At 38.1% G+C, this 23,365-nt stretch overlaps 2 protein-coding genes across 2 annotated transcripts; both read right to left on the minus strand.

The window, feature by feature from the left end:
- Positions 1-10,283: 10,283 nt before the first annotated feature.
- LOC100485135 (succinate receptor 1) lies at positions 10,284-16,333 on the minus strand. Its single transcript, XM_018094034.2, has 2 exons — positions 16,259-16,333; positions 10,284-11,246 (listed from the first exon to the last, which is right to left on the minus strand). Exons 1-2 carry the CDS (start codon positions 16,331-16,333, stop codon positions 10,284-10,286), a joined length of 1,038 nt encoding a protein of 345 aa, XP_017949523.1.
- Positions 16,334-17,091: 758 nt separating this feature from the next.
- On the minus strand, positions 17,092-20,906 carry LOC100485409 (succinate receptor 1). Its single transcript, XM_012963235.2, has 2 exons — positions 20,733-20,906; positions 17,092-18,048 (listed from the first exon to the last, which is right to left on the minus strand). The coding sequence occupies exons 1-2, from the start codon at positions 20,904-20,906 to the stop codon at positions 17,092-17,094; spliced, it is 1,131 nt and encodes a 376-aa protein (XP_012818689.2).
- Between the last annotated feature and the right edge of the window lie 2,459 nt (positions 20,907-23,365).

The raw sequence follows: 23,365 nt of genomic DNA on the forward strand, positions 1-23,365 counted from the left end.
TTCTCCAATCAGAGCACAGCTTTCTTGACAGACAGTAAAATTGACTAATCAAGGCACAGATGCAGACAGGGCTTGGGAGATATTACAAAATAAAGGCCATGCAGAAATGAAGACTGAAAAGAAGAGTCTTTATCTAAGAACCTCACCAACTCTGAACTTTTGCTGCAGATTTCATCCCCACAGGTCCAATACACAGGTCCAATACACAGGTCCAATACACAGGTACAATACACAGGTACTATACACAGGTACAATACACAGGTACAATACACAGGTGCTATACACAGGTACTATACACAGGTACTATACACAGGTGCTATACACAGGTACTATACACAGGTGCTATACACAGGTGCTATACACAGGTACTATACACAGGTGCTATACACAGGTGCTATACACAGGTACTATACACAGGTACTATACACAGGTACTATACACAGGTGCTATACACAGGTACTATACACAGGTACTATACACAGGTGCTATACACAGGTACTATACACGGGTACTATACACAGGTGTCTATACACGGGTACAATACACAGGTACAATACACATGTGCTATACACAGGTACAATACACAGGTACTATACACGGGTGCTATACACAGGTACAATACACGGGTGCTATACACAGGTACAATACACAGGTGCTATACACAGGTACAATACACAGGTGCTATACACAGGTACTATACACGGGTGCTATACACAGGTACTATACACAAACTGAAGGCAGTGCAGAAATGAAGACTGAAAAGAAGAGTCTTTATCTAAGAACCTCACCAACTCTTTTGCTGCAGATTTCATCCCGCTCCCACAGGTACTATACACAGGTACTATACACAGGTACAATACACAGGTGCTATACACAGGTACTATACACAGGTACTATACACAGGTACAATACACAGGTGCTATACACAGGTACTATAATACACAGGTGCTATACACAGGTACTATACACAGGTACTATACACAGGTGCTATACACAAGTACAATACACAGGTGCTATACACAGGTACTATACACAGGTGCTATACACAGGTACTATAATACACAGGTGCTATACACAGGTACTATACACAGGTACTATACACAGGTGCTATACACAAGTACAATACACAGGTGCTATACACAGGTACTATACACAGGTGCTATACACAAGTACAATACACAGGTGCTATACACAGGTACTATACACAGGTGCTATACACAGGTACTATAATACACAGGTGCTATACACAGGTACTATACACAGGTACTATACACAGGTGCTATACACAAGTACAATACACAGGTGCTATACACAGGTACTATACACAGGTGCTATACACAGGTACTATAATACACAGGTGCTATACACAGGTACTATACACAGGTACTATACACAGGTACAATACACAGGTACTATACACAGGTACTATACACAGGTACTATACACAGGTACAATACACAGGTACTATACACAGGTACTATACACAGGTACAATACACAGGTACTATACACAGGTACTATACACAGATACAATACACAGGTGCTATACACAGGTACTATACACAGGTACAATACACAGGTACTATAAACAGGTACTATACACAGGTACAATACACAGGTACTATACACAGGTACAATACACAGGTACTATACACGGGTACTATACACAGGTACTATACACAGGTACAATACACGGGTACTATACACAGGAACTATACACAGGTACTATACACAGGTACAATACACAGGCACTATACACAGGTACTATACACAAGTACAATACACAGGTGCTATGCACAGGTACTATACACAGTTACTATACACAAGTGCTATACACAGGTACAATACACATGTACAATACACAGGTACAATACACAGGTACTATACACAGGCACAATACACAGGTGCTATGCACAGGTACAATACACAGGTACAATACACTGGTACTATACACAGGTACAATACACAGGTGCTATGCACAGGTACAATACACAGGTACTATACACAGGTACTATACACAGGTACAATACACAGTTGCTATACACAGGTACAATACACAGGTACTATACACGGGTGCTATACACAGGTACTATACACAAACTGAAGGCACTATACACAGGTACTATACACAGGTACAATACACAGATGCTATGCACAGGTACAATACACAGGTACAATACACAGATGCTATGCACAGGTACAATACACAGATGCTATGCACAGGTACAATACACAGATGCTATGCACAGGTACAATACACAGATGCTATGCACAGGTACAATACACAGGTACAATACACAGGTACTATACACAGGTACTATACACAGGTACAAAACACAGGTACTATGCACAGGTACTATACAGTCCTAAAGGCTTAATCACTAGCTTAAATTAAATTGTTTTTTTGCCTGATCTGACATTTATAATATCCCTATCACCTACCCTAACAGATGGATGGTAAGTTAACTCTCTCCCCCTGAAAAAGCTAATTGTGCTTTTATATATTTTTTGTTGTTGTTTTAGCACGTATGGATACTTTTACATCCTTAGCATTTTATGGTAAAAAAAAGCACTCCTACCCGCACTATTGCAAAATATGCCTGGGAGTCAGTGGGAACCATAAGATGTAGTTGGGAGGTTAATTTTTTACACCAGCAGTGAATCCAGCTAAGTCTCACATTAGCTTTAGGTCAGTCTATGTATGGCCCATCTTTAACCTCCCCAAACAAAAAAGTCACCCTCCGCCTATGTGTAGTGCATAAGTACATAATAGTTATGAGCACATTTTTGCATCAGGCATAGATTTGCAGCGAAATTCCACATTTCACCAATAGGTCAAAGTCACCCAGTGACAAACTGCAAAGTTTGGGCACCCTGGCATAAATAGTGTGAGAATGACAGCATTTAACCAATGAAATGGATCGAATCTGATTGGCTGTTAGTGGCCCAACCCACTTTTCCTATTTTTGAAGTTTGGGGACTCAGCCATAAAAATTGTGGGACTGACAGTATTGTACATTTCACCATTAAAAGTAAATAGGTAAATTGTGATTGGCTGTTGGTAGCTCCGCCCACTTTCTAACATTAAACCACAAATACCCAGTGACTAACTTTGCAAAGTTTAACAGCCCTGGAATTAATGCTTAAATAATGGCATTAGTTTAAAATAAACCAATGAAATGTAATGAGTGGAAACGGATTGGCTGTTGGTGGCTCTGCACACTTTTCCTAATGTTTAACCTTAGTCCTCCAGTAGCAAACCGTGAAAAGGTTGGGGACACTGGTATTAAACATGTGAGAATGGCAGCAGTTAAAATTTCCCCACTGAAATCAATTAAATAAATGTGATTGGCTGTTGGTGGCTCCACCCACTTTTCTAACCTTGAAAGTCAATAAAATGTGATTGGCTGATTGGCTGTTTTTTCTAAAACTTGAATCACAGTTACCTGGCGTTATTACTGTGAGAATGGCAGCAGGTTGAATTTCCTCCATTGAAAGTCAAAGGGTAAAATCTGATTGGCTGCACTTTTGGGCATCCAACAAATACAATATTTTCATTCAGGTTGACCCCATGAATGACTATGTGATTAAACTAGTGTAGCCTCAAAGCTGTAAGTGTGGCAGCAGTTTAAATTTCCCTATTAAAGTCAAAGGTTGAAATTTGATTGGCTGTTGTTGGCTCCTCCCACATTGGGTCATCCAGTTTGAGGGGTGTATCTTCAAATCTCTAAGAGTGGCAGCAGTTTGAAAATCTTCACTGTCAAAGTCAATGGAAAAATTGGGGGGTCTGGAGCAGTGACTCAAAAAGACGGGGGGCGGGATTGCTTAGAAAAGCACAAGCAACCTGCTCCGCTATAGGGCGAAGAAGTGTGGAGAGTTTGGGCATTGTACCCCTAAAACTGTAGGAGCGTTTAGAAATTGGGGGGCGCTAAGAAGAAGAAGAAAAAGAAGAAACAGAAGAATAAGCTGAAGTCAAAAAACAGTATGTTGGGTTTTTTTAAACCAACATAACAAAGTGTTTCTACCCATATTTGATTTAGGATTTATTTCTACTTTAATTATTTATTTTATTTCTGTATTTTGTAATTTATATAAAAGTGGACCTATTACAGAACCCTATGGTACAGATCCCTAGTGCAAAGTCCCCCACAAAAAACTGTGCTGTGCGCTCATTTCACCACATTGATGCATAAGAAAACCTTACCACACATAAGACTATAAACACATACAGGGGACATCCACAGTTTCACTGAATCATGTCAAGGTAGGTTTGCCACCTTACAGTTGCTGTAAATCTGGGCAGGCGCGGGGCAGGGATGTGATGTCACAGGGTGGGGACATGACATCACAGGGTCAGGGTTATGATGTCAAGAGTCCTGTCCGGTTTTTAAAATTAGGAAAAATGGGCCGAAAACCAGGCTGTCCAGTTCAAATTCAGACAGGTGGCAACCCTATGCCAAGGCACACAGAGCATTTCAGGCAGAACTCCTTCATCAGGTCACCTGACATGCCGATCAAATGTTCAGCATAAATACAAAAAACAAATTCTACCAAGTTAAAGAAAAATCTAGCAGAAAGAGGATAAAATTGCTGCATCACATTTGTCATAAAGATAAGTAGTAGTTCTCCTTCAAACTAAATATTGAATGGAAAGTGAAAGAGAAGTGGTTAGTAGTGCTATCCCACAAAATCTGTGCAAAGACATATTTTCAGTTGTATGCTCTTTTCAACATCAAGTGATTCATTTGTGGAAAGACACGCCTATTCCCTGTAACTTATTTCTTTGTTTATATTTTGAAACTGGACCTTTTGAGAAAGCATTCTTAAGTCTACGATGAATTGCTATGAAATTCATTTCATTAATCAAGTAATGCATCAGACTTTGAGTATTTGTATTTATTACATGTTTATAATTATAATTTTATTTACATAGTGCCACTTGCATACATATTGTATCACTGTACATTACAGGAATAGCAGAACAGACAGGGAACAGTAGAATTACAGAAAAAAATCACAACTACAATTACAACTGATGAAGAAATGTTTTGATAAGTAAATATAACTATGATCTGAAAAATGAAATAACAACAAATTAGAAACATCCAATCCAAATTTAGACCAGCCTAGATACTCCGAGAATACAGTTCTTTACTTCATTAAACAAATGTAAACAAGCACAAAAAATGAATCATGTTAAGATAGAGATTTCAATTTGGGAAAGATCAGGAAATGGGAAAAATAAAACAAACAAAAGTAGCCCAAGACATGTAATTATGATGTCAGTAGGCTAAAAACATTTCTAGGGATCCCAGAACAAAAACAGACATGCAATACAATATAATTGTTACTTTGTTACTGCAGACAAAAATATACCCACAAAGAAATTACATAGAAGAGAAGGGGAAGTCACCCTCCATTGACATGTGCCTTTTCCGTTTCCTAGAATCTGATTCACAACTACTCCTCCTTAAGTCTAAATGGTAAATAAAACCAGTTGGTTGGTAGGAATAAGTTAATTTAGAAATGTCTATTATACTTTGCTGAAACAACATAATTCCTGTATATGACAAAATAGTATTCATCCACTGTAAATCAATGAAAAAAAACATGCAGTGGTGAATGTTAAATGGAACAATCAGGGAATTAACCCATAATGTTTGCCGTTCTTGGTTTTAGTTAGGCCCTTTGGAAAGGATAACTGAAATAAAATATTTTTCAGCAGATATCATTTTTTTTAACACAAATACTTTTTATAATTATTTCAAATCATCCAAGGAAACAGTACAAATATGTTCTGGATGCTACACCCTAATAGGATTCAGTGTTTAGAGAAATTTCCAAAGAGGCAACGGCAAAATACCCCCAATACCAATACTAGCCAGTGCCGCAGACAGTTTACTTCCTCCCTTTACACTGATGTGTATACACAAGATACAATTCTCTTTAAAGGAACAGTAACACCAAAAAATTAAAGTGTATAAAAATAATTAATATACTATGTACTATTGCCCTGCACTGGTAAAAGTTGTGAGTTTGCTTCATAAACACTACTGCAGTTTATATAAATACCCTGTTGTGTAGCCATGGGGGCAGCCATTTAAATTGAAAAAAGGAGAAAAGGCACAGGTTACTAAGCAGATAACAGATAAGTAGCAGATTCCCATTGTATTCTACACAGTTATCTGTTATCTTCTTATGTAACCTGTGCCTTTTCTCCTTTTTTCAATTTAAATGGCTGCCCCCATGGCTACACAACAGCTATTTCGATTAACTACAGTAGTCTTTCTGAAGCAAACACACAACTTTTACCAGTGCAGGGCAACAGTACATTATATTTTAATTATTTTAAAACATTTTTATTTTTTAGTGTTACTGTTCCTTTAACAACTCTCATGTGCTCTATTTTTGCAGTTAATGTAATGAAAGTATAAAAAATTCTAATGGGTTCTACTGATTATGTGCACACACAGTGTAGCCTTGTTAGATATCATAATTAAAAATGGTAGATATAAAATCTTTTACAGACCTGAATGGACCCACTTGGTTAAATCTCCTACTGGGTTGAGAACCTATGCTCCTGTGGAGAAGTTTTTCCCCATTTGGTTCCTGGGAGGTAATAAAGTTCCTGTCAATGTTTAATAAAAGAGATAGGAGCACATGACTCTTCCTTTTATTCCAACTGCTAAACAGGATAAATGCTGCTTGGGGCACAAAAGGTACTACGCCCCTGGGAAGTCAGGGAACAGAGACCCATTGATAGAGTTAATTAGTGATAGGTAAAGCACCTGTAATAGTGCACTCTATTAGCGTAAGACAGACAAGATTGGGGGTAGTTATCCCAGTTGATACTCTGAAAGTCAATGGCCCACGACTTGGGAAGGGACACTTAGGGGCACATTTACTAACCCACGAATGGGTCGAAATGAGTCCGATTGCGTTTTTTTCGTAATGATCGGTATTTTGCGATTTTTTCGTATTTTTTGCGATTTTTTCGGCGTCTTTACGAATTTTTCGTTACCAATACGATTTTTGCGTAAAAACGCGAGTTTTTCGTAGCCATTACGAAAGTAATGCGTTTTTACGCAAAAATCGTATTGGTAACGAAAAATTCGTAAAGACGCCGAAAAAATCGCAAAAAATACGAAAAAGTCGCAAAATGTTCGTTTTCAAGTCGGAACTTTTCCAATTCGGGTCGGATTCGTGGGTTAGTAAATCAGCCCCTAAATGTGGTTTCTACTGGAGGGATCTGAAGCACTAAAGAGTATTTCCACAAGAAGAACTTAAATCTACCAAATCCTTCTCTAGTGCCAGTGACAGTTTACACTGCTCTGCTAATGTATATTATTGCAACCAGTCTACCTCTGCTAGTACACTGTACTACCTAAGTACCATCTCTGTGCGTCAGATAAACCTGTATTCAAGATTAAGAACCTCTGGTGTTGTACCACCCTGATTTTGCTGTATGTATAAAGTTCAATAACATCCTCCCTTCCTCATGAGGACCCAGCTGAGAGGAAAGGTCATAGTGTAGCCATGATTTATCCCTTGAGTTAGCTTAAGCACTGTTTTGGGCTAAGAAATAGTAACACATCACTTGTATGCATGCAGTTTAGGCTGGGGCACTGCTCTAGAACAGGGATCCCCAACCTTTTATGAACGTGAGCCACATTCAAATGGAAAAACTGTTGGGAAGCAGCACAAGCATGAAAAACGTTCTAGGGGTGCCAGATAAGGGCTATGATTGGCTATTTGGTAGCCCCTATGTGGCTCAGTTTGGCATTAGACTGGGTTTTTATGCAACCAAAACTTGCCCCCACTCCAGGAATTAAAAAATAAGCTCCAGCTTTGAGGCCACAGGGAACAACATCCAAGGGGTTGGTGAGCAACATGTTGCTCCAGAGCCACTGGTTGGGTAATCTCCTCTCCAGATGCTGGGTGGGGCTGGGCATGACCCAGTTGTTTGATAAATATTGATACTACTGACCAAATAATAGTAGACTGAGGACCCTAAAGCGTGAGCTCTAGAGGGATGACAACATAATTTTGCCTCTTTATAGACCCCTGGTTAGGCCTTACCTGGTGTATGCTAAAATATTTACATTTAAAGGAAGAGCCAGCACCCCAATGGCCCAGGAGAAGACACCACATACAAAAGAAGAGTTATAATATAGTGCAGTATTTCTCTAATTTTTAGAACACCCTTTGTGTCACAAAATTATAGGGAAAGTTACAAGTGTATTGTCAACACTTTCACCACACAATATTCATCTATAAGGTATATTCCCTTTAACCCAACATAGGTTAGATATACACAGCTTGTGGGTAGTGATGAGCAATTATTTCCCCAGGTATGGATTTGCCTCAAAATTCAGCATTTTGGCATTGGCAAATAATTTTACGAAAAAAATTAAAGTGTCAATTTTCACCACAAAAGAGCTGCCGTAAAAAATACCCATAGACCAATGTTGTATTCTGCATAGAAAAAGTTGCTGTGAAAAAAGAAACCTCTAAAAAAAGTTGCCAAGAAAAACCACCCATAGACCCCAATGTACTTAGCATATGTAGCTTTGAAAAAAGTCACTGCAAAAAAAGCTGCAGTAAAAAAAATGCCCACAGTTCTTGGAATTTTTCAGCAAAAGTTGCATTTATAAACGTGTCGGGCTTGTGACATCATCCTGGTGCCCCCCGAGAACAGCATGCTGCAGAATAGAGGAAATCCGCAAAGAGACAACCCACAGACAGTGGTTCTTACGCGGATACCAAGGACTGACTATTGTATAACGAAGGCTGTTCTTTGTTGTAAGGACCGTGATGTTGTGCCCTCACCGTGAAGAGACGGGGAATGGCAGATTCTAGAAGCAGTGGCTTCGATAATTTCTTTAGATTGAAATCAAAATGAAATTCCTTTATATACAATGTACAATGTAATAGTTTGATCCATTCTTAACTCCTTAACTGTTCTTCAATTTTAAATGTTTCATTTTTTTTATGTTTGTGAACTAATTGCCCTCCCATTCAGTTTCTCTCCAACTTCTATTTCACAATGTCAGCTGGTTGTTCAACTCCCAGGCTCCAGCAATTTTACAGTTTTATTGTAATTACTACATTTATTACCTATCTTTCTAAAGCAGCCATCTCCCATTCATGTTTAGTTCTGGATTTTAAATGGCTCTCTATTTGTTAGCCTAAGAGGGAACCTACCAAAAAAATAGCAATTTAACCGGAGAGCTTCAGAACAAAAGGTTAAAGAATTTGAAAAATGCAAAAGTACAGACCAGTTACAAATTGTCCAAGAATATTATTGTCACATGCTAAAACTTAATTTTAAAGCAAAACTAGACCTTTAATGGAGAAGGAGCATCAAGACAAAGTAAACATTTCATATGTATTTATATTTTAGGGAGTTTTCCAGTTTTTCATTAAATAAGTCAGTAAGGAATGCAGTAATGAATATGGGGAGCTAACAATTATATCTAAAAAATGCTATTGGATAATGATAATGCAAATACTAAACGATTCCACCTGCAGGGTGTCCTTTTGTTATATGTAATATTAGACCAAACTTCAACCCTACATGGTGTCACAAAAATATACAAATCAAGCCAAATTAAAAAGCATTATTTATTGTATCACTGCCAACATTTGAGTAATTAAAAAATACCCGCGACCCATAAAGTCTTAAGCAGAATTATAAAAAGGGGGGGGGGGGCTCCACATGTATGAATTATCCTCTATAGATGACACATATAACTAGCACAATCAGTAGCATAACTTATATCAATATTATAGATTTCTAATATCAAGCAAATTATATTATATATTTAAACCTGTGCTGGGATCCCCACACATTGGATATGGGGAGAACTTGGGCGCTTGGGACAAATATTCACTGCTGAAGGTCTGTGTAGCTCCTGGGCTTGTTCAAAACCCAAATAAACAGCACTTACATCATGGCTTGTTATAGTTATAGTTCCAGGCCATGTCTTAGGAATGTTCATACTCCCCAATCTAGGGATTAGAGTTCAGTGCAGTCGCTGTAAGAGGCCCAGGGCTAGTACAAATTCTTTGTTTTAGTTCTCATTTGAACAAAACTTTAGAGATTATATATATATATATATATATATATATATATATATATATATATATATATATACATATATATATATATATATATATATATATTCTTGAAAATGCCACTACTTGATTAGAAGAAGACTGAGAAGCCAATAACATATCCATATGCAATGGAGCATGAATAATAGTAGAAACAGCAACAGTTGATTAAGCCCATCTTGAATTAAATATGCTCTTTAGAGATTTATATATGCGTTGGATTTTGGCTAGTAACATTTCTTTGAAATGGTCACCCATCAGGAAATAAAACACTGGGTTAATCATACTGTTTAAAAACGCTATTGGTTTAGAAATGATAAATGCTGAACTTATGATCATCGATGAGCATCCGCTTAGTGTCCAAGATTCTATCTGCGATGCAAGTGCTAGATTTCTCATAACATGGTATGGAGTGAAAAAAAAGGAAAACATAGTTGCTGCAAGGACTACAATTATTACAGGCTTTTTAAAAGAAGCCCCATTTGGCAGCTGCTGATTTCTATTTTTTAAAAAACACATCATCTTCAGATAAAAGATCCATATTACACATAAAGGAATAATAAATCCAGTAAAAGTAAGACAAAGGCTGTAAACTAGACTCCCTGTTGCATGTGCAGAGCTTGAATAATCTGGGCATATGGTGACATTGTTGATTATATCTTGCTTTAAGAAAATAATAACAGGCGATATCTCGAGTGACACCAAAATCCAAATTCCAAGGGATATCATAATAGCTGTACTCTTCCTCTGGAGAATGTGTTCTCGGAAGGGGTATTTTATTAGCATGTAACGGTCAATACTGATGAAGGCAAGGAAAAGGATGCTTGTGTACAGATTTTCATGAAGTAAATATCTGTTGCATTTACACAGGAAATCTCCAAATGTCCATTCTTCATTTGTATAACTGAACACCAACAGCGGGAGTGTACAGAGGAAAGCAAAGTCTGATATGCATAGATTGAATAGATATACACTTCCACTTGACCAGTTTTTCAGGCAAAAGAAATACCCAAACAATGCAATACAATTGCCAATTAATCCAATTACAAATTCAATGGCGTATGCTGCAGGTAAGTAGTACTTTTTAAGGAAGCTTTCAGTGTCTGTGCAATTGTTTTGTTGAATGGAAACCTGGGGGAAATGAAGAAGGATAAATAAATGAAAAAAAAATACAAAATACTTCTGCCATTTTTTGATTTTTTCAGATATCATTTGGGCAACTAGAAATTACCAGCTCAGTCTGCAAACTACTGTTAACTAATCTGAGTCATATAACCCTGGGTGTGCATTGTACCATGCACTAAAGAGTGCTTAGAAGAGCACTCAGAGCAGTTTTAATTTTATTTGGTTTCAGGGTTTACATGTCCTTTAAGTGAAATACATATCCATAAAAGCAGAAAAAGGTATCACTGTGGTTCCCTGTTCCTGCTCAAAACAGTTCTTCTTATTTAACCACTGTTCTTTAAAAATAAAAAGGTGTGAATTATATCATTTTAAGTTTAGTAGAAAGATGATTCAAATCTTCAGCTATAACCATAAAGAATTTTCCACTGACACTAAAGTAAAGGAGTACTAACTAGCACTGGTAATGAGCTCTCCTTTCTCCTCAGTGGCACCTCAGCTCATGCACAAAAAACATCTGCACTTTGTATTCACCTTTCTAGGAAAGAAAGGAAATGGCAGCAAGGTGCTCAGTAAACTGTACCAGGTGTATATCTTTTTAGAAGAGGAGGCCCAGCTTGGGGGTAACAGGTAAGCGACTAGAATCACTGGAGCTGTCCAACAACTTGGCTCTCTCCAGTGATTAGTTATTTTGCTGTTCCTTCTCTTACAAATTCAGTTCAAGTTTAGGCCACATTAGGTCTTTCCTGAAGACTTAGACAAGGTGAAATCATGCATTAAAATCTTCTATTTTTGACACATCTGTTTTCTCTAACACACACATGGCTTCTCTTCTCTTTGCAAGCAGAGATAAGCTGATTAATTCACATGAATTTGGATGAAAGCACAAGCTCTTGTGAACATTTCCTACAACAGATTAACATTGTGTGGGTGCCAGTACACAGCCAAATTGGTGCTGAGTCTACACGGTTTGGTGCAGATTTTGCAAAAACCTTGCTCCCTCAGTCACTTGCACTGAAAAATGGCCTTTCTACATACAGTAGATAATAAGTGAATAAAGATATTTGTTTTATTAATCTAATTTGACCCTGAAATAACTCCTTTATTAACTACACAAATAAAAGAACATAAAGCTTATTTAAGTCCACAAGTGCAATTTCAAGTGCAAGTGCCACAACCTTTTCTCCTCAGAATGTTGGCATCAATTTGGATGCATATGGGTAATTTTCTTAACCCAATGGCTCTGCACATACTGGAGTTGTGTTCCAATTCTCCAAAATGGATGCAATTTGTCACAAACTGAACCAAATATTTCCAAAGTCTGTCTGGCATCATTTTGGGTGTTCAATGCGCAAGTGATGTGTGCACCTATTGATGCAGGGCACTGAAGGGAACCCTGGAGTTACCGGCTGGTTAGAAGGTGGCAGTAGCTACAGGGTTTACCTTCTTCAATAGGCATGAAATGCACCTAATTCAGAATGGAGTGGCCCCAAACACAACTATACAGTGCAAGGAGTGCATCTTGACACGAGTACCTTTAATGAAAGTGGGTTAACGCATAATTCACTGCAGAGGAAACCTCAGGAATGTTACAAAAGCATAATATTATAATACAAGGGGCGAGTCTCAGTAATTATTTGTTATATAATACATTAAAATTGGAAACATTTTCAGATGTGTACAAGCTAAACCAAAGTCATTTCACTATTGCTGCTACACATCCAAATTACAGAATAATTATTAGCAAATAGCAATTTATATTTTATTACTTTTATGTCGGCTACCTGAGCTCAGATTTATGATCACTGGTATTCTATTCATAGGGAGACTGTACCTAATTTAAAGAATGATAAACCCTCCATTAAAAGCTCTGTGATATATCTTACCATTCTGGCAGCCAGGTATCTCGATGCTCAAGCCACAAGTCTCATCGGGATCTGCTGGCAGATCTGTGACTTTCCTTATGTGTGTAAGTGGGTTGGGCTGATGTGCTGCCTCATTTGCATGTCTTGAGTAATGGTTGGTTAATAATTCCAACTAACAATTGTGGTGCTGAACATGTTCAACTGCCAGCATGAAAACTGACAATAGTAATATTAACTGGAATCCATAAGAAGAGCAGAAATGTAAAGGGCATATTCACAGGCCTGGATTTGTGGTGAGGCCCTATAGTGAAATCTGGCGCTGTATATTCAACCCAATTTAATTTTAATTACCTTTCCCTTTGGCACTGTCCCATTTCTTAATTTCCTGGGACAGTAAAAACCCTATAAGCTTCAGCTTTTCCAAAATGTACAAATCTTAGCAGGAATAAGAAAGTCTGAAACTGCAGATGGATAGAATTTTTCCTATAATACGCCAATAAGGTCTGCATACATACGTGTGCATGGAGAGTGCATGGACAACAGTGAAAAGCATTTAGGCCCCATCAGGGGATTTGGGATTTCATGGGCATTTAAATAAAGGGGAACTAAATAGTAGTTTTTTTACTTAATTAAAAATGCTTATATTTCCACGTGTCATGTTAATGATAAAGTTAAAGAGATAGTATGGACCCAGTTCATGGAAGATAACATTCTGCAGAAACAAAAAACAATAATTACTTTAACAGAAATAAACATTAGAAGGTAGAGTGCGCGATTACAACTGGTATAAATGACTCCGTCTACTTTCACTTATAATTATTGATCACACTAAACATATGTCACTAAGACCATAAAAAGTAATACTAGAATAAGAAAATATTTTCTTTGAATCTGTTCTGTCACCATCTATATATGAATAGAAAAGCGCGAATTACATCCATTTTTATCCTATTGTAATCTTTAAAGCTCATATGTGCAAACCTGGGCTCATGGCTACACAGAAACTGGAAAGAGTAAAAGTAAATAATACTCACGATGCCCATACACTTGAAGATCTGTTTGTTTGGTGACCTCTCCAAACAAGTGAAGCTTTGTCTAGATTTGCCACCTGTGTTTTTGGGCAAATTGGGCTGATCTAATCATTTGATCCCTGGGTCAACCATTTGTGCAGGACTGTCAAAATTGTGCCGCATCAAAGTGCAGATGCAGCCGCCACCGCAAGGGATTTTCAAACCTGGTTTATAAATATCTGGGCAATATCTGACCATGTTAGGATGAAGAAACTATGATCATCACATAAAAACACAATTATATAAACTCTTTATACAGTATAACATGGTTAATAATGCAGCCAGGAAACTTTATGCTCTTTACCTGCTTGTAAGCCTCTACTGTAAGATGATTGTGTCACCCGCACCTTCTTTCATGCCCTTATTTCTAACATCCTAGTGATGTGATGATGGCAGATTCTTTTAATGCCTTAAAGAGGGGCCTGGATGAGTTCTTGAACAAGCATAGTATCCAAGGCTATTGTGATACTAATATCTACAGTTAGTATTGATGTTGGTATACTGTATATAGTTTATGTATGTGAGTGTATAGATAGGACAGTATAGGTTTGTGTGTGTTGGGTTTACTTGGAAGGGTTGAACTTGATGTAACTATCTATGTAACTATATGTAACGCCTATCTGTTGAACTTAGGGTCATTACTAGGGATGAGCAAAATGGTTTGTCTGATACATATTCACGAGTTGTAGAAATTTTGGAGAATCAGCACTAGAATTTAACCATGTATTTAGTTTGGCTGGAAATTTTTTTTTTCATGCACGAGTAAAAATACAAATTGACTTCAGTGTATTTGAGGTAATAAAAACCACTGTGAAAAAGACTCCTTGGCTCAATTTCTCTGTTTCACAAATTTTTCTGTGCAAATGTTTCAGCCAAGTGAAACGTGGCAGTTTAGCTCATTCCTAGTCACTATTTCAAGTAACAAATTCCTGTTGTAGTGTTACTTATGTTATTTCTCATTAAAGTAGTGCTGTCAAGGGAAAACCTGTTTTTTTTTAAACACATCAGTTAATAGAGCTACTTCAGCAGAATCCTGCATTGAAATCCATTTTGTAAAAGAACAAACAAATGTTTTATTACTACTTTTGACTTGGGTCTAAACATATTTTTAGTTTCCCAGATGCCCTCAGCCATGTGCTTGTGCTCTGATAAACTTCAGTCTCTCTTTACTGCCTCATGTGCCATTAGCCTCAATTAGCTTGTACAGGTATGGGACCCGTTATCCAGAATGCTCAGGACCCGGGGTTTTCCAGATAAGGGGTCTTTCTGTAATTCGGATCTTCTACCTTAAGTCTACTAAAAAAAAATATTTAAACAGTAATTAAACCCAATAGGATAGTTTTGGTTCCAATAAGGATTAATTATATCTTAGTTGGGATCAAGTACAAGGTACTGTTTTATTACTACAGAAAAGGGAATCATTTTTAAAAATGTGAATTATTTGATTATAATGGAGTCTATGGGAGATGACCTTCCTGTAATTCTGAACTTTCTGGGTAATGTGTTTCCAGATAAGGGGTCCGATACCTGTACAGTAAACAATAATTTGATATATGCACACAGTATATATACAGTATATTGATAACAAATGATACATTGACTTTTATAACTCCAGATTCTAAATACATCATACGTTTGATAATTTATCACACAAGGGTTACAGAATAAATTAGGATCAGAGGGCCCTGCTCACAATGTAAAGGTATGTATGTAACAGTACTGCAGTATTCCATGCATAACATCTGGAAAATCTAAATGTACCACTCAACACAATGAAATTATATCTCTTTAATATGAATAACAAATACAGTATAAAATAATTTCCTTTATACACAGTAATGCCACTTGAACATTTTAATGCAATATTAAAATCGAAGCTTACATTTTAATTAACATTAAGTATGGTATGTTACAGTTTGACCCATTATTATTAAACCATTCTGGTTTTTATGGTTATGAATAATGTCTTTCCATTGTGCTTCTCTCCAACTTCTAGTTCAAAATGTCAGCTGGTTGTAAGGCACCCAGGCCCAAGCAGCCACAAAAATGTTGTTCTGTGAGGTCACAATTTTATTGTTATTGCTACTTTTATTGCGTCTCTTTCGACAGCAGCCATGTCCCATTCATCTTCTGTTCTGGATTTTAAATGGTTTTCTCTCATGCTAAAATTTCAAGGCAAAACTAGACCTTTAATGAAGGAAAGCGCATCAAAACAAAGGAAATATTTCATGTATTTACATTTCAAGTGGTCTTATCCAGTTATTTCATTAAACAAGTTGGGAAATTCCTGTAATCTATTCTGTTGCTTCTCTATTTACTGTAAATCTATTATTTACAATATGTACCAAATAAGTTCTAAAAGTCTAACACCAGCAATTGGCAGCAGTGTATATGGGGAGCTACTTGGGCCTGTTTCAGAAAGACATACAGTACTGTTTCACTGTTGAAGGAATGTGGAGACCTTGCGCTTGTTCAAGATCCACACAAAACAGCAATTACATCATGGCTTGTTATATTTCCAGTCCATGCCTTAGGGATGGTCATACCCACTAAGCCAGCATGCATTCCTACAGATCCTTTTAAAAGATCCTTTATAACATTTTTAGCATGAAATATTGCACAATTTATGCAATATTTGAGTGGCACTTCACAAGTTTGACAATGATATATTGGAGTTCAGTCACTATAATAGGCCCAGACCTAGTACAGAAGCCCAAAACTATGGCATTTGTAAACATTCTTTGTTGAGCTTTAGTTCTCCTTTTAACAAAACCATAGATATTATATATATATATATATATATATATATATATATATATGGATGAAAATGCTATTGCTTCATTAGAAAACTGAGTAGCTAAATACATATCCATATAAAATTGTGCATGAATAGTAGTAGAAACAGCAAGTTAATTAAGCTCATGTTGAATTGAATGTGCACTTTAGAGATTTATATAAGTGTTGGATTTTGGCTAGTAACATTTCTCTAAAATGGCCACCCATCAGTAAATAAAACACTGGGTTAATCATGCTGTTTAAAAAAGCTATTGGTCTTGTAACAGTATATGCTGAGCTTATGATCATCGATGAGCATTCACTTACTGTCCATGAGTCTGTCCTAGATGCAATTCTTACATTTCTCATAACATGGTATGGAGTGAAAAAAATGGAAAACATAGTTGCTGCAAGGACTACAATTGTTACAGGCTTCTCAAAAGAAGCCCCATTTGGCAGCTGCTTATTTCTATTTTTTAAAAAACACATCATTTTCAGATAAAAGATCCATATTACACATAAAGGAATAACCAATCCAATAAAAGTAAGACAAAGGCTAAAAATCAGACTCCCTGTTGCTTCTCCAGAGCTTGCATAATCTAGGCATATGGTGACATTGTTGATCTCGACTTGCTTTATGAAAGAAAGAATAGGCGATATCTCGAGTGACACCAAAATCCAAATTCCAAGGGATATCATAATAGCTGTACTCTTCCTCTGGAGAATGTGTTCTCGGAAGGGGTATTTTATTAGCATGTAACGGTCAATACTGATGAAGGCAAGGAAAAGGATGCTTGTGTACAGATTTTCATGAAGTAAATATCTGTTGCATTTACACAGGAAATCTCCAAATGTCCATTCTTCATGTATATAACTGAACACCAACAGCGGGAGTGTACAGAGGAAAGCAAAGTCTGATATGCATAGATTGAATAGATAAACACTTCCACTTGACCAGTTTTTCAGGCAAAAAATATATCCAAATAATACAACGCAATTGCCAATGAATCCAATTACAAATTCCATGGTGTATGCTGCAGGTAAGTAGTACTTTTTAAGGAAGCTTTCAGTGTCTGTGCAATTGTTTTGTTCAATGGGATCCTGGGAGAAAAATGAAGAAGGATTTTAATTTTATTTGTTTATTTCTTTGTTTATATATGTAATCACCATTATTGTTCACACTTTTTAGTGCCTGCATAGTTCACACCTCAAACTGTAAGCACCCACACTGTTCACCTGTTCACACCTTAGACAGACTGTAGGAGCAGTGCCAGCATTGTGTCACTGTATGTACTGTCTGCCCTATGCTGCGTGTGTGTATGGCACAAACAGGCAGCATAGTGCAAGCAGAGTATGGAAGTCAGTGGGAACCATAAGATGTAGTTGGGAGGTTAATTTTTTACACCAGCAGTGAATCCACTTAAGTCTCACATTAGCTTTAGGTCAGTCTATGTATAGACTGTAAAAAATTTGCAGAGTGAGCAAACTGCAAAGTTTGGGCACCCTGGCATAAATAGTGTGAGAATGAGAGCATTTTAAATGTTAACCAATGAAATGGATTGAATCTGATTGGCTGTTAGTGGCCCAACCCACTTTTCCTATTTTTGAAGTTTGGGGACTCAGCCATAAAAATTGTGGGACTGACAGTATTGTACATTTCACCATTAAAAGTAAATAGGTAAATTGTGATTGGCTGCTGGTAGCTCCGCCCACTTTCTAACATTAAACCACAAATACCCAGTGACTAACTTTGCAAAGTTTAACAGCCCTGGAATTAATGCTTAAATAATGGCATTAGTTTAAAATAAACCAATGAAATGTAATGAGTGGAAACGGATTGGCTGTTGGTGGCTCTGCACACTTTTCCTAATGTTTAACCTTAGTGCTCCAGTAGCCAACCGTGAAAAGGTTGGGGACACTGGTATTAAACATGTGAGAATGGCAGCAGTTAAAATTTCCCCAATGAAATCAATTAAATAAATGTGATTGGCTGTTGGTGGCTCCACCCACTTTTCTAACCTTGAAAGTCAATAAAATGTGATTGGCTGATTGGCTGTTTTTTCTAAAACTTGAATCACAGTTACCTGGCGTTATTACTGTGAGAATGGCAGCAGGTTGAATTTCCTCCATTGAAAGTCAAAGGGTAAAATCTGATTGGCTGCACTTTTGGGCATCCAACAAATACAATATTTTCATTCAGGTTGACCCCATGACTATGTGATTCAATTAGTGTAGCCTCAAAGCTGTAAGTGTGGCAGCAGTTTAAATTTCCCTATTAAAGTGGTTGAAATTTGATGGTTGTATTTTGTAATTTATATAAAAGTGGACCTATTACAGAGTCCCCCACAAAAAACTGTGCTGTGCGCTCATTTCACCACATTGATGCATAAGAAAACCTTACCACACATAAGACTATAAACACATACAGGAGGCATCCACAGTTTCACTGAATCATGGTTTGCCACCTTACAGTTGCTGTAAATCTGGGCAGGTGAGGGCAGGCATGTGATGTCACAGGGTGGGGACATGACATCACGGGGTCAGGGTTATGATGTCAATTTTGAAGAGTCTTGTCCGGTTTTCAAAATTAGGAAAAATGGGCCGGACCACTCTTCCGAAAACCAGGCTGTCCAGCTCTAAATCAGACAGGTGGCAACCCTATGCCAAGGCACACAGAGCATTTCAGGCAGAACTCCTTCATCAGGTCACCTGACATGCCGATCAAATGTTCAGCATAAATACAAAAAACAAATTCTACCAAGTTAAAGAAAAAACTAGCAGAAAGAGGATAAAATTGCTGCATCACATTTGTCATAAAGATAAGTAGTAGTTCTCCTTCAAACTATATATTGGATGGAAAGTGAAAGAGAAGCGGTTAGTAGTGTTATCCCACAAAATCTGTGCAAAGACATATTTTCAATTATATGCTCTTTTCAACATCAAGTGATTCATTTGTGGAAAGACACGCCTATTCCCTGTAACTTATTTCTTTGTTTATATTTTGAAACTGGACTATTCTGTTTCAGCTGCTGTGGCTATGTAATTACTGATCTCTAGACTGTCCCAAGTCCCAATGGAATGGCAATAACTTACATAAGGGCAGTATCCACAGATAGGCGACTCAATGGAAGACACGGATGAAGATCTTGAAGAAGTTTAATCTTGCAGTGCAGATCTTACAGTGACAAATTCCATAGGGCAAAACGAAGTAGCTTTACCAGGTACAGAGAGATAGATGCAGCACATGCTTACAGATACTTATCTGAAAAGATACTGACTGTGGGAGGGGAGACTAAATGGGAGGAGAGAGGGACAAAACTAGCTACAGGCAAACTAGCTGATGAACATCATAACACATGTATGTGGGACACAACACTCCCTGCCTGAAATCTTTAGATTTCACTAATATTATACCAACATTAGTCTAATATTAAGTTCATAGCTCAACAAATTTTTCCTTGATCCTGAAAAATAAGGCAAACAACAATAAACATAGCAAACATGTTGCTTGAAGAAGTCTCCGTAGGTTCTCTTGACAGAAGTTCTTGTAGCACAACAAAAAACAACCCATCTTCAAGTCAGAGAGGCCACAATATGTCAAACCTCAGCTGACAGCTGTCAACTGACAATTGTAATCCAAGGGATAAACAGTTTCAGGTCTCAGGAGTCTTGCTTTGACCTGAAGAATGTTTTTCACGAGGTAGAAGCAACACCACCTCGGTAACAGGTCTGAAGAAGATTTTAGTTGTACCTCCTTTGGTAGTCTTAACTTCGACCTTCCTCACCTTCCCATCTTCACTGGGAATGGCCTTGACAATAAGTCCAGTTGGCCAGTCATTGCGAGAAACTTCTTTATCTCTCAGTAGCACCTTCTTGAAGATTTGGCTTAGTCTCTTGCCATTTATGGCGGCTTTGAAGGGTATGCAGATATTCCATCCTCCAACGGCTCCAGAATACATTGGCCAGATGTTGAACCTGCTTCCACTGACGTCTGTAAATATTATATCAGTCCAAGTCCACAGGTGGTAGTAGGATGTTGCCAACCTTCTGGGTTAGACGAGTTGCAGGAGTCAATATTGTTGGAGAATCCGGATCTGAGGACACTGGCACAAGTGGTCTTGCATTAATTATCGCAGAAACTTCAGCTAGAAGAGTAGTCAATGTCTCGTGGGTAAGTCGAGAACCTGAGTCTAACAACAGGGACCCAGGAACCTCCCATGTGGGAAGAGTGAGGAGGGTTAAAAACCCATGAGCATCCACTGTTTTTCAAGAAATTATCAACTTGCAGTTCCTTGCAGGCTCCAACAAAGTTGGTTCCACAGTCAGACCTGAGTTTCTTGACGGGACCTCTAATGGCGAAAAATCTGCGAAGTGCATTGATGAAACAGGAGACCTGCTGATCTGACAACACCTTCGGTGAACTGTCGGCCTTGGTGCTTCACTTGTTCATGGTAATGCCGAACTAAAAGGACAGCTACATGGTGACTGCCAGGAACAATAACTGGATTTTGCTCCTTGCTGGAAAGGTTGGATTTCCCAATCCTACCTCCTACTCGTAACAACCCATGTTCATCAATAATTGGATTCAATTTTAGAAGAGGATTGTTTTTGGGAACCTTGCAGTTTCCTGTGATAAGGTTGATCTCTTTTGTGTAGATCTCCTGTTGCACACATTGAAATATAGTTTCTTCAGCATGAGAGATTTCTTCAACGGTGGGATGATTCTTACAAATGTGCCAACCACGGCACTCAAGTGGCATTCCAGAATTACCCTTGAAGCAGCAAGCAATATGTTTCAGTCGTGCAATGACACGGATTATAGATGACCATGTGGGGAATTTCTGGAAGCGGTGCGATCCAAGTGTTTTCGTCTGATCTATAGTAGTGTAAAGAGTAATACTTTCAGGTCTGATTTCCTTGTCAACTCCAGGACCCACTAAGTTGAAGACGTCAGTAGGGCTGGACTCAGATTGATCATATAAGAAATCTGGGGGCAATAGCCAGTTTGACCTCGCAAGTTCATTTGCTGGTAATGCTCTAGTGCCATGGTCTGCTGGGTTCTGATTAGTTGAAATGCAGTGCCATTGTTGTGGTGTGGAGAACTTTCGGATACGTTCTACTCTGTTGCTGACATACATGTAGAACCGTCTGGTTTGGTTGTGAATGTACCAGAGTACAACTTTGCTGTCAGTGTAGAAGTCAAAGGAATCGATCACAGTGTCCATTTCACTCTTTATGGTTTCTGCCATTTCTACAGCTAACACAGCTGCGCAGAGTTCAAGCCTTGGAACAGTGTGCCCAGACTTCGGTGTCAGCTTAGTCTTACCAAGGAGAAATCCCTCAGAAGGTCTATTATCAAGTCTAGTAAGACGAAGGTAGGCTACAGCTGCAATTGCCTCAACAGATGCATCTGAAAATATGTGAATTTCCTTTCTTTTAGCAGAAGCTAGGGAAATAGATGTATAACAGTGTGGGATTTGGGGACTTTGGAGTGCCTTTAAGGAATTCTTCCATGTTTTCCATGCCTTCAGCTTATTATCAGGTAGTGGAGTTGCCTCAGCAGAAACTTTCCTCGGATTGTGACTGGAGCTACAAATCCCAAAGGGTCGTAGATGCTGTTGACTACTGACAAAACTCCCCTTTTTGTGAAGGGCTTATCACAGGTTGACACTTGAAAGGTGAATGTATCTTGCTTGATATCCCAGAGCAAGCCGAGACTGCACTGCATGGGAAGGTCTTCAGACCCTAAGTCAAGATTCTTTAAGTTAGTGGCGTAGTCATCTTTGTCAAAGGCCTTCATTACCTTGTTGCTGTTGGAGATGATCTTGTGGAGTCTAAGGTTGGCAACAGACAACATTTCTTGGACTCTTCGTAGAAGGTCAATGGCTTCTTCCTCTGTAGGAAAGGATTTAAGTCCATCATCCACATAGAAGTTTTTCTCCACAAAATGACGAGCATCAGTTTCATACTCTTGCTCACCTTCTTGGGCGGTTCTTCTCAGCCCGTAGATTGCTACTGAAGGTGAAGGACTGTTCCCGAATACATGCACTTTCATTCGGTAGTTTATAACCTTGTCATTCAAGTCATTGTTCCTATGCCATAGGAACCTAAGGTAATTTCTGTTCTGTTCACGGACAATGAAGCAATGAAACATGTGTTGGATATCGGCCATTACTGCTATAGGCTCTTGTCTGAATCGGATGAGCACTCCTATAAGGTTATTGTTCAAGTTAGGCCCAGTAAGGAGAACATTGTTCAAACTGACTCCTTGATATTGAGCACTCGAGTCAAATACTACTCTAATTTGACTAGGTTTGCGGGGTTGGTACACACCAAAGGATGGAAGATACCAGAATTCTTCACCTTCCTTCAATGGTGGAACAGGTTCAGCGTGATCATTTTCTAGAACCTTCTGCAT

This window comes from Xenopus tropicalis, chromosome 5, assembly GCF_000004195.4.
Source record: "Xenopus tropicalis strain Nigerian chromosome 5, UCB_Xtro_10.0, whole genome shotgun sequence".
NCBI classification, from domain to species: domain Eukaryota; kingdom Metazoa; phylum Chordata; class Amphibia; order Anura; family Pipidae; genus Xenopus; species Xenopus tropicalis.